The sequence below is a fragment of the Pleurodeles waltl genome, chromosome 6 (genome assembly GCF_031143425.1).
Source record: "Pleurodeles waltl isolate 20211129_DDA chromosome 6, aPleWal1.hap1.20221129, whole genome shotgun sequence".
Classification (NCBI taxonomy): Eukaryota; Metazoa; Chordata; class Amphibia; order Caudata; family Salamandridae; genus Pleurodeles; species Pleurodeles waltl.
The window spans coordinates 157,149,955-157,167,271 of NC_090445.1; the positions used below are offsets into that span (position 1 = coordinate 157,149,955).

Sequence of the window (17,317 nt, forward strand, 5' to 3'; positions counted from 1 at the left end):
ATATATTGTGTTTGCTACTGCAGTTTAGCTGTTTAACAAGCCCTTAGCAATATACAATAATTTAATTATTAGCACTATATTGACATCAGAAAAATGGAGGGCTGAGTAGTTCAAGTCATAATTTAAATCTTTGACTTTAGGTCACTAAGTTATCTCATCTGTGTACCGCTTTTTATCAGATATCCTTTGAACAAGGGATATCCACTACAGCCTTTCTGAACTAATGCAGATCTTGTATCTGACCTTTTAAAATTCTTCCTCCCTTATGGAAGACTCAACATGTATATGTGTTTATGTGTCTGAATCTACATACATATAATCAGAGGACCTCTCATTAGTGTCAGGAGGAGGTTAAACACACTACTTGAAAAAGACAGTTCTAAGAAAACCTTAACCCTTAGCAACAATGGCACATACAACACGCAGTTCAGAGTATCAAACAATATTAAAGTTAAGAACAAAACTTAATAACATTCCAAAATCAAGTTAGACACATCAAGAAGGAATTACACAATTAATGAGCAAAAAGACAAAAATGATCAAAATATGATATGGAAAACTGACAATATTGATTCTTAACGTTTTACAACTTTAAAGTACCAAGAAAATACAAAGCACTAATTGAAAGTCACAGCGGTTGATAACCACCTATTAGCAATTTCAATCAAACATCCTTTGAGCAGGAGTCATGTAAGGCCAGTAGATCAAAACTATGAAAGTTTTCAAGTTCGGACTTACAAGTTTTTTTTGTTTCTCAAAGCCCTCCAGTGGTCCTCGAATCTAGGTAAGTCATTGTCTAAATGCCACTGAAGCCTTCAGTATTGACTTCACAAGCTCAAAGCAAGACTATGTAGCCTCCGAGGTTGCTTCACTGCTGATGTAGATATGCAGCCTCTACCCCAGTTTAAGGATTTACCTTTGGACTTAGTCATATTTTAGACTACTAAAATCCTCCTAGGTGGGCAACCTGTCTGTCAAGGGAGCACCCATCTTGAAGAAGCTTCAGCACCTTGTTGTAGTCCTCCACAGAGGGAAACAGTGACTGAAGTTCACAAAGTTCTTCTCACTGAGAAAACTCCTCCTGGTCACTCTTGTTTCGCCTCACATCTTCAAGGCAGGCTTCTAAGCAGAAGGCCTATCTAGTTAAGGCTCTCTGGGGGTTCAGTCTACAGAGGCCAAACAGACGTCGTTCAAGTCAGGGAGCCCTTCTGCCTTGCAGCAACAAGAGGAGACCAATCATTTCAGCTTTGGAGAGCAGTTCCAGTCTCTGCAATCTAGAATCTGCTATCCTCAAATCTTTTTTTTTTTTCCAGCAGTTAATGAGAGTCTGCTTTCTTCAGGTATTTACGTCCAGGTCCAGAAATGCTCTGAACCTGTGGTGATGAGGGTCCAGATCTATCCATTGCAATTGCCAGTGACTGCAGATAGCCCTACACCCATTCGTAAACACTTGCCTGACAAAACCCAAACTTCTTTTTCAGCCCTTCTTCTCTCAGCTTACTGCAAACCTTCCCAGAACCACTCACCAAAAATTGCCTGTTTAGGAGTCTTGTACATTAGCCTAGAAGAAGTGTACTGTCCTCGCCCAGTGCGGAAGTGGCGTTACCCTTGCTGATATCAAACCCTCTGGACATTTATGGCTTCTGTCCATGTGATCTCCAGTCAGAATCTTAACTTTAAAAGCAAGAACTGTGAACACTGCTCCTTGTGAAATCTGCCAACTGTTCCTGCTCTTCTCCCATAAAGCTATGCCAGGTTCTGTGGTCACTGTGACCACCACTCCAGTCTTACTGCAGCTAGAGGCATGGTCACTTCTGCCTAAGCCACTGTGGGTATGTGTATTCAGTTTTTGGCACGATGCTTGCGGGAAAACATTTTCTAAAACAGTTTGCTCTCTGGCAGTGCAAAGTTTTCTCTCCACCAACTTAAAAAATAATCTACTTTGGAATAGATTTGTATTAGCGAGTGCAAATAACTGTCTTAGCATTTTCCCGAGCAAACTTCCAGAAAAGAGGCTTTTTTTTGTATAGCTAAGCCTATGGAAAATGCAAATTTACCTACACAGTAAACAGAAGCTTTTTATAACAGTTCACTGCACTGACAAACAATTCCATGATATCTAACATGCTACACTTTCATATATTAAGCACCCGACCTTGTGGACTTAAAAGGTGCACCACTGTAGAGATAACTTGGGTGAAACATTAAAGTAAATTTCTCTACATGACAAAGCACTTTTGCTTGCCATGTTACACTGTAGTGTTTTTAAACAGCGTTAAAGCCAGAGCAAACTGGTGCTCTTTAGTCATTAATTTGGTCACATATTGAAGTGTGGTAAACACACGTTGCATTCCACATGACACTTAGCTTACACGCCAAAGTTACAACCTATGCACAAACTTACCATGGACTTACTGAACAGTTCAAATAAATCAACTGCGAGTGGCCAATTTAAAAGTACAGTTTTATGGGCAGAACGCACTGTGTGATTGTATGACAGTGCCACGGAGTCACAAAACGAGCAAAAAACAGAGGCCCGTAAAAAGATGAAAGTCTAGGACTAATGACCACATCTTGAAGGCAAACTCCTTTGGTTTGGGATATTGTGTGCCAATGAGCCAGATGTTTATACATTCCCACTGGAATTTGGAGGCATAATATGTCTTTTTAAACTTAAAAAAGACAGTAAGGAATGCAATTAAATGTTTACATGGTTCTGCCAATTTGAAGATCTTTTTGATTTGCTTTGCTATGTTATGCGTCTCTTGGATGATAAAACAGCAAGCAGGTGGAGGTATTTTGTGCAAAGGGACAAACTAGAACACATTCATAAGTGTATCTGTGGCAAAGATCTAGCCAGCTACAAACTAGTAAAAAGGACTGGAAGCACATGAATATGAAGAATAATAAACTTAAATGTGCGGTAAAATATACAGATGTTATTACACTCAATCTGCTTTTAGACATCATAGATATAAAACAACAACAAACTGATTTGCTGGGGCAGTTGAACATATCAGGCCTCTTATGGACTCGGCTTATAATTTTGAAAGAAAAGAAACGGATTTTATCCTAATTGTTTTTTAATTTTTCTGATTGCGAATTTGATCATTGCTAATAAGCTGGTGATTAGTATGAGATACAAAAACCTGTTGTGCCCCATTCTGAACAAGACTTATGCTACTCTTGGTTTGTTTAGTAGTCATTTCCCTCACCAAAGGGCACATAAAACGTCTTCCTTTCATCTTTCTGTATTACTGGGACGTCCCGCTAGGCGGAGTTTCCTGTAACTAGGAACCCTAAGTTTAGGTCCGGGAATTTTTTAATAAGTCATGAATTCTCCAAGTGCAAGTGCCACCTAATCACACAAAAATCTGTCAATTGGATCAATAAAGCATTTGAATTCTGCACTTACTTTCTGGTGTTCTCGTTCTTCAACAGAGCCTTGGCCTGCTGTTCGCTGATGATTGTCGCTTTCACCTGTGGTGGGTTCATGTGCACATTTAATTTTCCACCAACCAATAAACGCACCGTCGCCACAAACTTAGTCTGTGTCTTCAAGACTTGAGGCGGCTGCTTCTCTATGATAAAAGTGCTACAAACAAGTCTTTTGTTAACACCCAAACCCAAAAGACCAGACACCATCAAGTCATACTAGGCATGCATTATGGGCCTACGTCTACGCATTACATGCTGATACCCATTTTGTGCTCCACCTACTTTTAAGCTGCTCTTATCAAACATTTTGTGTTCTGACACATTATCATGCAGCACATTCTTGCCCTACCTCAGTCTCAGTTTGAAAACTTCACCTGGGCACACTCAAGCCTACCTCATCAATCTGAATTTGTCTTCCTTTCCCTCCTCGCTCTCCCTTATGAACACAGGCATTAGAATAACAGTTTCTGAATTCACTTTCTTGGGTTATTTCCTTCTGCAGCTATCTGTAAACCTCAGCTCTTCAGTCAACATATAAATGCCACTAATGATGATGCAATAGAATATCTACTTCATAAAGATGCTTGGAGAGACAAATAATTCATAGTTCAGCAGGACACTACATTTAGGTGGTCATTATGCTTTTGGCTATCACCTGACCACCATGGCGGCGGTGGCGGTCAGTCTGCCGCCAGGCCGGTGGTGAAGACCGCCATATTACAACTTAGGCGGTTTGTCCGAAGCCAAACCGCCAAACCGCTGAAACGCCGCCTGTACTGCTGGGCAGGAGGTGAGCACCTCGGGCCAAGGCGGTAGCCGCAATACCGCCATCGGTATTACGACTCTGTAGACTGCCAGCATTATCATGATGGTCGCACCGCCAAGAAAATGCTGGCAGTCATGCACCCGGCAACAGGAATCTCCATTCCTGTCACATACACCCCCACACACTCACACCCAAATACTCACTCAGATACACCCATTCACTTGCATGCACCCACTCAGACATACACATACACTTGCATGCATGCACTCAGACATACACCCTCTTCCCCCTGCATTCACACAAATATACATGCACTCACACACAGACACCCCTTCCCCCCCTCTGCATTCATACACGCGCAGACGCTACTCCCATCAACGCCCCCCAAACCCTTTTTTCCGGCAAGGTGGTGGTCCGGGAGGGGATGGATCCTGGTGTTTTCCACCACCAGCACCGCACCACCGACCACGTACTGTACCGTAATACGGCAGTCGGAGTCTTGCTGGCGTGGTGGTGCTGGTTTTGGAACCGCCTCTCTTCTTCCGTCGGCCAAGCCGACGGGATCGGATTTCCACCAGTTTCCTACCTAAGTTAAATATGGCGGTCTTCGGACTGCCAGCACTGGCAGTCTGTTGGCAGCAGCGGCTTCGGCGGTCTTGGAAAAAGACCGCCGAAGTCGTAATGACCACCTTAGTCCTTTACTGTCACAGTTTTTTTTATTTATGTACAGTAACTCCAAGAGTGAACGATTTTCTTTTGTAAAACACATCCATACGAGAACAAATGAATGGAAAATGCTAACAAGCATACCTTGACATTCGAATTTTTGATTTAGGATGGAGTGGTCATTCTGCATTGTTCACAGAGATATCATGTGACCGAAAGCATTTCAATAATGGTGCCCCAAAAGAGTACATTTAGGAAAAATTATTTGTGTTTTTGGTAGGACCACGTAGGTCAGTTTGCATGTCATGATTTTATATGAAAAACAGGTAGCACGCCTACGATTTGAGGAAATTTACCAAAACAACATTTGTCAATGGCAAGGGCAGATTTCGGGGAATAAACATAGTCCTTGACTGCCATATGTAGTGCAGTGGAGAAGCCACCAGATTTGCATAATAGAAATGTGCAGATGCACACTGTTGTTTTACTTTGCTTTCTTTCTCCAAAGTTGAAAATGTGTACCTTTCATGAGCAAAGCTCTTTCCTCACACACCAATTAAATATTTTTCCACCCTAGAAATTTTAATTATTCCGTGCAAGGGTGGAACACCCAGCAACGTTGAAGATTCCAGATGTTCGCTGCATTTTACAAAAGGTCTACATTTGAACTTCTGCCTGCACTACTATGACCGCAGACAGCCTGCGATGCGTCTGCTTACGTAAGATCAAATCGCTTTGCATGTGCAAAGGTTTGCGTATCATCAACTTGTGAGTTAGGATCAAGTCTTCCAAAGATCAGTATTCTGCGCACTTAAAATCCAGTTTTGTGAGCAAACTGTGTGAACTGGCTAATTGGTTCTATGAAGGGGCTTGCTGCCTCCCCATCTTGAAGAAGCACTCTTTAGTGGTGCAAGAATGTTGCTTTCTCAAAACAGATAAAGGAGAGTGGCCACAGGTGGTGTCAAAATATAATATAAAAATGAGATGCTTCTAATAATAATTAAAAGGGTGCTGTTTAAATAACAACTATTAATTTCTTCATGCTGGCCAGTGAAAGTAAGGAACGGTCATTAGAAAGATGTTCTCAGAAAACATATCATTTTTAAAACATTTGACAATTCTGGGTTTGGCTAAATGACCAGATGTTGTTTATTTGGGTTGTAGAGGGGTCTCGCAGTTTCTGCACACTTATAGAAGCAAGGCCCCTATTTTTTATGCCAGAGCAGCTGCACACGCACAAAGGGACTCTAAATGCAGTAATCTGTACAGCCTGCACAGGAGCAGAGTGCCAAGGTCTTACGCATTAGGTATGTGTCCATGGCTGGGAAACAATTTCGAAAATGAGATTTGTACCTTGTAACGAGTGCTGATATGATGTCGGTGATTGTCGCATTGAGTTCCGCAAGCAGCTCTTCCACCGGGCCAGGGATGGGGAGTTGTTGGCAGAGATGCTCAGCCCGGCGGATCTGCTGACGGTTCTGCCAAATTAGTTCAGCCAACTTTTCGCACCTGCAAGAAAGAAAAAAAGGGTGAAGCAAAGAAATAACAAAATATTCAAGTTGTTCCTTTTCAGGCTGAGAAAAAAAGGAAATACCATTTTAATTCAATGCACTCATGTACAAGAGCCTCCTTGTTGCTCATAAAAACCAGAAGATCTGAAAATGTACCTTGCTCTTGGCCCTTGCTCTTTCTCCTTCCCAATCTTATAGGAAATACAGCAGCAGGCAAATTAGTGACCGAAAGTGCTGCAGAAGTTAGAGAAGCTGAGCACCCAGGCATACTGCTTATGCATTGGCGACCATCAGCCCCCCGTTCAACATTATGTTTTTCACAGTACCATGGTGGGGCTATGAGATTTGCTAGTGAGGTGGCTGGGTGCAAGGACTAAGAATACTTGAATTGTTAGAAGGGTCATTTTTCATCACTTGATGATGTACTCAGGAGCTGACAATACTATACATTTATTCAGGACTTGCAAGTATCATGGTAAAACATAGAACTACACTTGGCAAAATACTGAGTCCTAAATATCTTCTTAGAGCACAAGAAGCACTTGTGACTCCCCTTCGTTATTCAGAAAATGGTGCCTTAGCTCTCATGGAATTGACATGATTTTTTTCATGAACATGAACCCTTTAGAAAAAAACAATACAAGAAGGAAACTGTGATTTGTTTTACTGCTTGGGATAAGACTATCATGACTAGCAAAAGGATGGCGGGAGGTCCTAAAAGATTCAATAAAGAAACTTAAAGAACGCTTGCCTCATCGAGATCATTTAAGGCTTCACCTCCAATGGCACAATAAGGCCTAAGATAAAAACTGAGATAAGCAATTTCTTGATATAGATGAAAACCTAACACCACCAGCAAAACAGAACAAGGAACACTATATACAATAAAACCATGTCTCTGTGAAAAACACCGGAAGGCTCTTTGAAAGATAAGGTAGCAAACAAAATGTAAGACCCACATAGGTTCTCTAACTGGAGTATGTAAGAGCAACAACTGAAAACAGTGATGTTTTGCAGCTTGATGCTTCTGTAGGATTGTTAAGCTATGTGGCAAAGATAGAGAAGTCACATTTGCAAGAATGTTCTTCGATACCAGTCCTAGTTTGTAAAAATATACAGGAAAGGAAATTACAAAAGAAAACAAATCAGCTTATTCTCTCGTCCAAGCAAAGTGACATATCTTCAGCTCTTCCTACTTGTACCTTGATTTCTGGAACAAAACCATCTTGTTGCACTCAAGACTTCAGTTTGGCTTCTCAAAGGTTGATGCGAGAAGAATTTATACTTGCACAATTTAGGTCTGCAGGTTGAAGCGTCTTTTTCTTCTGAAACAGGCAGTGGTTACAACTATATAAAGTCACAAGAATGTATTCTTAGACTGGAGAATGCATCTAATAACCAATGAGGATAAATTCCATAATGGGCCTTCAATATCAGAGTGGAATGAAGGAAGAACTCAGAATTGCAGTTAGATGCTACATAATACTGTTTTGAGAGTAAGAGTAAAAGGGTTCCCATGCACCTCCGAATGGAATGGTGACTGCTTGAGTTTCAAATAAAGTTATTTTCATTTAAAGTAACTTGGGGGGGTTGAGATCTCCAGCTTGAATCAAAGTAGGAAGTGGAACTCCTGAATCTATCCCCATTTTTCAGCCAACCTACATTGTCTAGGACCATGTAAAATAGCTGCTGAAGTTATGGAGCTGTGCAAGCTGGACGCCCCTCAAAAGATCTGAGAGCTGATGCTCAGTGATGAGATCTCTGCTCCAACTAGAGGTCCCCCAGTGTTCAGACTAGGGCTCAAAATCTGCATCAAAACGTTAAATCTGGTGCTGGGGCTATTCCTGTTGTTCCACCTCCTGGATGAATGCCCGGGTTCTACAAAGGAGGTATCAGATGGTTAGTGGGAAGGCCTGGATTTGGCAGGGCTGTGAAGACAGTAGTGCAACCAGAACCACAAGGGTTGTAATGGGCTGGTACAGATATGAAGGCAGACAAGCTGGAGGTCATGCTAGGGGAGCACCACATGTATCCTGCAGTTGGAGAGTGCTTACCTTACACCACTACTAGTCGGATCCCTTTCGTAATACCACACTACGGGCTTAGCTCTGCTTATGCCTCACTGGAGAGGTCCTCAGTGAAGCTACTCAACCTGTGACAGGATGACTGGACACCTTCACTTACCCTATTGCATTTCAACATGGCAAGATGGAAAAGGGGAAAATAAGACTTTTTTTTTATATATACCACTAGGACCCAGCACAAGGAAGTGGCAGGAAGAACCAATGGCGATGGCACTGACCAGACTCCTCTGTAATCCATAACCACTTTCCGAACAAAACTGGATGACAATATCATTGTGGTGGTCATAGCTGTGAAGGAAAAACTGGCGAGTTTTGCTGCTAAAGTACAACAGGCTGAAGGACATCTGGAGTTCGACTTAGGGCAGTGTATAGAATGTTCATGTGTTGCTTCTTCAGAGGGGACATAAGAGTTGTAGTTACTGGTTGTCATTGACTGTAAAATACAGAAATCCTTTTGTCCCTCCCTTGTACCTCTTCCATGTAGGTCTCTTAGAAGGCACAGCTATTGTCACATCGTAGATGTTACTCTTTGGAGACATGGTTAGTTATAAAGGGTGCTCACGTTTTTGTGAGTGAACTGAGATTTGTAGCAATAGCACTTTTGGAGTGTATGGGAAAAACATTTTGGAAGTAAATAAATATAGTAAATTCTGTCATGTCTTCGGATGACAAATAGGTTCACTCGGGAAGTATGCCAACTGGCAAACTTTTGGCAAAATATACAAATGACTAAAAACACAGCAGTTACAAATTAATGCATAAAATACATACATATAACGCGTGAAATATGTAATTACAGCTGTTCCTATAAACTAAGTTCAATCATTTATTTCAAATCATATAGACTTCAAACTAAATACCTCGAAAAAGCAGTCGGAAAGAAAGTACCCAAGGAGAGGGGAGATTGGTGCAAAAAAAAAATAGATTCGAAAACACAGAAAAAAAAGCATTGGCAAAGCCTATAGGTCTTGCTTGCCAATGCTTGAAAAAAAGCACACGAGAGAGAAAAGCACACAAAAGCAATAAAACAGGGCAAGGCAAAATACACAAGAGAGTGGCACCTGGAGTGCAGAGGGGTTGGGGAAGAAGCATACAAGTGAGCAAGAACATCAAAGAAGCACCAGGGATCGGAGAAAAGCACACGAGGGGGACAGCTGGAAAACATTCATTATCATGGAGTGCTCAACCACAAAGAGAAAAGTTCTCTAACAGTCAGTAGTGAAAGGGCAGAAGCCCCTCAGTCAAAGAAAGGATGAAGAGGCTATTCTTCAGGTGAGGGCCAAACATAAGATGTAGAACCTGGGACAAGGAAAGCCACTGAATTTAAACAAAAGTAACAATAAAGCCAACCAATGGTAAGCACGGCCAAGCTGCAAGCCCCTGTAAATTCTTGATAAGCAAACATTACGTTTTTCACCAGTCAGGTAAGCTTGACTTTAAAAAAAAGGTAAGCATTGCAGTAAATAACAGGTCAGGAAGTAAACAGAAAGGGTATGAGAAGGTAGGATGCCACGTGAAAGTTGAGGTCAGAGCTTAATTTGAGCCGGTGGTCGCAGTTGGGGCCCACCAGCACTCAATAAAGGTGTCTGGCACTTTTTTTTCCACATCAGACTTTGACCCAGAGCAAGAGCAGAAAAACACAGAAGCAGAAGAGAGGAGAAAGCGAAAGATGGAAAGCCAGTGACAGGGGGAGAAAGCGTACTGAGTTAAAGGGGCAAGAAGTGTCTGGAGGCAGATTAAAGAGCCATGAAGTGGAATCAGGCACAGCCTTTATATTTGGCCCGCTGACATTCAATAGCACGCCCACATTCAATGCGCAGGTAGCGGGCTTCTGAGCAATGCTCTGGGCTTCAGCACTTATTATTTGAGAAATTAAGCACCAGTCATGGTGACCCCAGTAACAAGAGAGAAAAGGAAAGGATGAGTGTAAGAAAGTATGGAGATGAGGAAAATAAGGACGGCAAGCGTACGGGACGAGAAGAATGTGAAATGAGATGGTTATAAGAGTAAGACAGTAATATCGCCAATTCTCACAAAATATTTTTTTTAATCAAATAATCGCCAGAACCAATATTCAGTGTAATATACACCGCCTTTTTCAAACCATCGGCATTTAAACATGAAATAAGGCATACCCTGCAGAACTGGCATGTGTTGCGCTAAATCCTACATGTTTTGCCCCGTTTTTCGGGCCTCTCCTGATCGTCCGTCTCCTTCAAACTTTGGTAGCTTTGATCCGACGAAACCTTTGAGACGAAAACTTTGGAGCCGCGGTAATATTTGCACGACTTTAAATACCGATCCGTGTGCCAGCTGCTGCTGCAGTGAGGATACGGCAACAGTGCTATTATTACTCGACGGGATGCTTCTCTTTCCATCAGTTGAGACTTTTTAAAAAACGAATATCTGCTGCTGTGCGGCGTTACCAGATTATGGCCAACTGTGGTACAGTTTGCGATTCTGACTCGCGCTTAGACAATATTGGTGCCGCAGGCGTAGTGGCACCGGGGTTCATGGATGTCAGGGGTCTACTGAACCGAAAAGTCAACCGTGTTTTTAACTAGCCGACCAGGCAGCACGAAGTGCTACTTCGCTGTCGAGCACCAGAGCCCTTGGCGCCCTCGCTATGCCAGCGTCATTACGTGTGGTTTCAGCGGATAGGCTTCCATGGTTTGGTCTACAAAGCACTGAGGCGGGAGCTGAGAAAATAAGTGGCGCGCGGCTCCCACTTAGGGCCGTCGGTGGACGCGTCACGGACGGGCTCTGCCCGCCTCTGGGTGGCTGCCTTGCGCCGAGTGGCGGCCCAAGAGCCCCAAGGCTGACCCACTGCGCTCACTTACCGGAAGCAGATGCACCGTTTATCGAACTAAAGGTCAAGCACAACAAGTGGGAGCCATTAGCAGCAGTGAAACGCTTCTAGTAGCTGCTGCCGCGAGACCGTGAAAAGTCTGCTGTGCTGCTAAGAGACATCGCCATTAAAACCTCTGCGGGTTAGAAGCCGGTGATTATAATAGCTTGAGAAACGCAGGTAATGAACTAATGCGGCGGCGCCCATTCGTGCAGCCGAACAAACCGCTATCGTCGTGGAGGGCCTGCCTGGCCTACGGAATCTGGGGACGGGGACAAGTAAGGGTAGTGTATGTGAATTGAAACCTAAGGATTTAGGAAACATGGCCAAGCGGGGCATTATACTTAAACCAAGCCTTCGGGATTTAGGGGTCGCTGGGGTACTAGAGCAGCTATACCCGCAAAACACCTTAAAGCACATATCAGGCAACTCTGAGTCGTAAACTGCACCCTAGACAGCCTGCAGACTGTGGCCCATATGATGACTCGAGTCTCAGCCCTTTCCAACAACAAAGACACCAATTAAGGAAGGGGAAGGGGGCAGGACTGGTGTGTGTGTGTGGGGGGGGGGGGGGGGGGTGGGTTGTAGTGGTGGGGTTGAGTAGTGTAGAATGCTTCATACTTCACATTTTGAACAACTATGTACCAACTCATACTTTGTCGGGGTCAGACTGGGACAGAAAATGGGACCGGGCATCACAATAAAAGTGGCCTCTATTAGTGAATTACATTTCTTTAAAAAAAAGTGGCCCACGTTTGCAAATTGGGACAGTTTTGGACGTCTAAAGTCACACTGTATAAGTGTTTTGCAAGGTTTGGAAGACTGCATGGATTTGTGCTTGCTGCAGGCAATGCTGGTTTTAACATCAGAGAAATTAACAGCAAAAACCGTGCCAGCAGACCATGAAAGGCCCACAAACTCCAAAAACCCAACCAACCAACAAAATGACCTGTCAGACCAGTCTTTCGGGCAATGCCTGACTGCCCTATAGGTCAGTAAGACTTTGGGAGAACGGACGGAGTGAGAGAAGGATGTGCCACATGTAAAGACCCCATCTATCACCTTAATCAGGCTCGGAGGCCCAACAGCCTACATGCTATTCACCGTACAGTGTGCTCTATAATAAAATTATACCTTAATACTCGTTCTATCTGCACCTAGTTACGCTCTACATCTACAGCACAGAGGCTTTTTATAAAAGAAGTCTCAGATAACAATTGCCTTTTCGACTGTAGATGGTGAACACAAATAAATAGTATTCCTATACAGGGAGTGCAGAATTATTAGGCAAGTTGTATTTTTGAGGATTAATTTTATTATTGAACAACAACCATGTTCTCAATGAACCCAAAAAACTCATTAATATCAAAGCTGAATATTTTTGGAAGTAGTTTATAGTTTGTTTTTAGTTTTAGCTATGTTAGGGGGATATCTGTGTGTGCAGGTGACTATTACTGTGCATAATTATTAGGCAACTTAACAAAAAAAAATATATACCCATTTCAATTATTTATTATTACCAGTGAAACCAATATAACATCTCAACATTCACAAATATACATTTCTGACATTCAAAAACAAAACAAAAACAAATCAGTGACCAATATAGCCACCTTTCTTTGCAAGGACACTCAAAAGCCTGCCATCCATGGATTCTGTCAGTGTTTTGATCTGTTCACCATCAACATTGCGTGCAGCAGCAACCACAGCCTCCCAGACACTGTTCAGAGAGGTGTACTGTTTTCCCTCCTTGTAAATCTCACATTTGATGATGGACCACAGGTTCTCAATGGGGTTCAGATCAGGTGAACAAGGAGGCCATGTCATTAGATTTCCTTCTTTTATACCCTTTCTTGCCAGCCACGCTGTGGAGTACTTGGACGCGTGTGATGGAGCATTGTCCTGCATGAAAATCATGTTTTTCTTGAAGGATGCAGACTTCTTCCTGTACCACTGCTTGAAGAAGGTGTCTTCCAGGAACTGTCAGTAGGACTGGGAGTTGAGCTTGACTCCATCCTCAACCCGAAAAGGCCCCACAAGCTCATCTTTGATGATACCAGCCCAAACCAGTACTCCACCTTCACCTTGCTGGCGTCTGAGTCGGACTGGAGCTCTCTGCCCTTTACCAATCCAGCCACGGGCCCATCCATCTGGCCCATCAAGATTCACTCTCATTTCATCAGTCCATAAAACCTTAGAAAAATCAGTCTTGAGATATTTCTTGGCCCAGTCTTGACGTTTCAGCTTGTGTGTCTTGTTCAGTGGTGGTCGTCTTTCAGCCTTTCTTACCTTGGCCATGTCTCTGAGTATTGCACACCTTGTGCTTTTGGGCACTCCAGTGATGTTGCAGCTCTGAAATATGGCCAAACTGGTGGCAAGTGGCATCGTGGCAGCTGCACGCTTGACTTTTCTCAGTTCATGGGCAGTTATTTTGCGCCTTGGTTTTTCCACACGCTTCTTGCGACCCTGTTGACTATTTTGAATGAAACGCTTGATTGTTCGATGATCACGCTTCAGAAGCTTTGCAATTTTAAGAGTGCTGCATCCCTCTGCAAGATATCTCACTATTTTTGACTTTTCTGAGCCTGTCAAGTCCTTCTTTTGACCCATTTTGCCAAAGGAAAGGAAGTTGCCTAATAATTATGCACACCTGATATAGGGTGTTGATGTCATTAGACCACACCCCTTCTCATTACAGAGATGCACATCACCTAATATGCTTAATTGGTAGTAGGCTTTCGAGCCTATACAGCTTGGAGTAAGACAACATGCATAAAGAGGATGATGTGGTCAAAATACTCATTTGCCTAATAATTCTGCACTCCCTGTATATATACTAAAAAAACAAAGCTTACATGGACGTTATAGTTATGTTCAGATTTTACACGCACAAAACCACACAAATTCAACAGTTATAGTTATAATTATCTCTAGAAACTATAATTCATGCCTTAAGGTAACTATAACTCGCACCCCGCTATGCACAGTTTTCTCAACAATTATTTTATTCCAAATGCTGCACTTATATTATGAAGGACGCTATAGAAGGCACCCTTACTGATGTAATATGTGGTATAAGTACCAGTGCATGGTTACCTTAGGGCACAAGTCAATGTAACTGTTGTTTTTTTTTTTTGTGAATTTCTAAGGTTTCTTCAATTCTACTTCCTAACTATAATGTCCCTCTAATCTTAGTTTTTTCAGTGAATTTCTAAGGCTTTTTAAAGTTAAGTAATATTTAATTACCTTACATTAACTCCCCTGCGGCCAGGCCCTGCAGTCAACCTCCTGTAGGCACCCAACCCCGTAGAGGTTGGCCTTTGGCTGTTCGTAGCGATGGTTGACTGCTGGGCCTGCCCTATGGCAAGGCCCTGTGGCAAACACCCTGCAGGCTCCCAACTCTGCTCATTGCACGGGCTTCAGCCATGAGCAGAGGTGGGTCGGCTGCAGGGTCTGGCCTGCAGGCAGACCCTGCAGTCAACCCCCTGCAGGCATCCACCCCGCGCCTTGCATTGCCTTTGACCGTGTTTGGCAGAGGGTTGGCCGCGGGGCCTGGCCTGTGGCCAACCCCCCATATGCAAGCAACCAGAGAGGGGGGGCACAAAGCCCCCTCCCTAGGCCAATTACAGTCCGGGGTCCCATCCCATGGGGCCCAGCCAATTACTAAAAGGGGAGGGGTGCTACGGGGCCCCTCTTCCCAGGCTGATTTTAGCCCAGGGGACCCCAGACTTGGGACCCAGCTAATTAATGCAAGGGGAGGAGTGCCACACAGCACCACTTCCTGGGCTGATTTCGGCCTGTGGACCCTCATTCCCCGGGTCCGGGCCAATTATTTAGAGGAGAGGGGGAGCCGTATGGCTCCCTTCCTGGGCCAATGCTGATCACTGAGACACCATCCCCAGGGCCCAGCTAATTACTGAATTGGCGGTGAGTGCCCCCCTCCCTGGTCCAATTTTGGCCATGAGGCCCCAGCCAATTAGTGCCAGGGGATGGGGGCGACAAGTTCCTTCTCCCCTGGCCAATTTCGCCCCCATCCCCCGGGACCGGCCACTTCATGGTGGGTACCCTGGTCCCACCCAGGACACCCACTGTGTGTTGTTGGGGACTGCGGGGGGAGCCTAAACACCCCCGTGGTCCCTGCCAGCTCCACACCTCCAGCGGGAGGCAGCAAAAAAATGATGTTCCCTGCATGTGGGAGCCATGTATTTCATTTGTTTTCCTGCCCGCTTGACAGTGGCAGTGAAACCGTTAAAAAGTCTGCTCCCAGCTGGTGGGAGCAGTTTTCCTGCTCCGGTCCGCTGGGAGCCGATTTACTGTTTGCCCTAGCTTGGTGGGAGCTGTCAACCTCCTGCTCAGCAACAGCAAATAGCTATGCCCGAGGGTGGCACCTTGGGACATAGGAAGCCTTGGCTTCTAGAGGGGGGCTGTGCCCCCCCCTTTCAAAACTGCATGGCCGGGGAGGGTAAACATTTTTTGTGTTTCCCATGTTAATTCCCATAGGACCTTTAACCAGGACCACTGGACCGAATTACACCAAATTTGGCAGAAAGTTAGCTTCCAGGACACAGACTGTACTTTCACTTATTTGAAGTAAATCCGTTCAGTAGTTTTTGAGATATTAAAGGGAAAATTAATTTGAATATATCTCTGGGTGCTGCCACTAAGTGATGATTTCACAGATGTTTCACACAAATTCACGATTTTACACAAATACGCGTGCAAAAAGAAGCACAGTAATTGGCTGACTGCAATCTGACTAGAAAGTTGCAGCTGCCTTTTTATTTCACGGGACATGGTCCCAGGGGTGAAATTCCAAACTGAAAGTGGCATAAGGGTTCAGGGTGAAGGTACCCTGACCCCAAGGGTGTGATATAAGTGTGTTTTAGGGACCCTGTCCTATGAAATAAGATAACAGACGCAACTTTCTAATCAGGTTGTGGTCAGCTAATTAGAGTGATTCTTTTTGCATGCATATATATTCACGGAATATTTGCGGCCAGAGGTATAAAAACTGATGATTTTTACCTTTAATATCTCAAAAACTACTGAACGGATTTACTCCTAATAAGCAAAACATCAATCTGCGTACCGGAAGCTAGGTTTCTGCCAAATGTGGGGTAATTCCATCCAGTGGTTCCATCCAGTGGTTCGGGCTGTAGACATGTCTAAAGGTCATCTGGTAATTAACCCCTCCACATTCCCCCCCTTTTCTCGGTCCCCACTTGACAGATCACCCCGAAACTTTCCATGCATAACAAGAGCCACTGTAACACTTAATTTTTTTTTTTGTGAAGATTCGTCAAACGGCGCCAAAGATAAATGCAAGCCAACAAATGCTATTTCTGTGGAAACATGGCCCTAACTATAACTGCCTACTGGCGACTGCCAGTTGGTAATATAAATACAAAAATATATATATTTTATATACTGAAAAAAGTAGATATAACACGTGCATTAAGGTGACTATAACACGTGTCATGCACAGTCTTGTCATCAATGATGTCATTTTTAAATGTTGCAGTCATGTTATCAATGGTGTCACAGATCATGTCATAAGTGATGTAATATGTGGGGTAATTTGTAGTGCATGGCGAGGGCATGAGTTATAGTAGCCTTAGGGTGCAATTTATAGTTATCCAAGGTAACTATAACTGGTTAAATTGAGTGGTTTTGCAAAGTAAGATGTTATTATCATTTTAACCTATGTTTTTTTTTTAATGTAAAGTAATATTTTATTACCATAGGTAATACCAACTCCATGCCACGTATGGCTGTATCCAACCCCTCGTGGGCAGGCAAACCTCCCGCGCAAGGTCTTGGGCCATGCATAGCATAGGACTGGCTGCAGGCCAGAAACTGTCCTCAACCCCCGCTGCTATCCAAAGACTCCCTCTATGTCTGAAAGGGCAGTGGGTAAGGGGATTTAACACAGGGTCTGGGTGTCATTTTAAGTAAGGCTGGCCTACTGGCCTACTGACTTTGTCAAAGGATCAAAACAGAAAAC

At 43.7% G+C, this 17,317-nt stretch overlaps 1 protein-coding gene across 9 annotated transcripts in view; it reads right to left on the reverse strand.

Annotated features, from left to right (window-relative positions):
* LOC138299444 (signal transducer and activator of transcription 5B) overlaps positions 1 to 17,317 on the reverse strand; it is a 994,326-nt gene that overhangs the window by 258,317 nt on the left and 718,692 nt on the right. For all 9 annotated transcript variants that reach the window (XM_069237688.1, XM_069237689.1, XM_069237693.1 and 6 more), the window contains 2 exons: positions 6,224 to 6,379; positions 3,416 to 3,595 (listed from right to left, as the gene is read on the reverse strand). In XM_069237688.1, the coding sequence (XP_069093789.1) occupies positions 3,416 to 3,595; positions 6,224 to 6,379 (336 nt within the window). The remainder of the gene's footprint in view (positions 1 to 3,415; positions 3,596 to 6,223; positions 6,380 to 17,317) is intronic.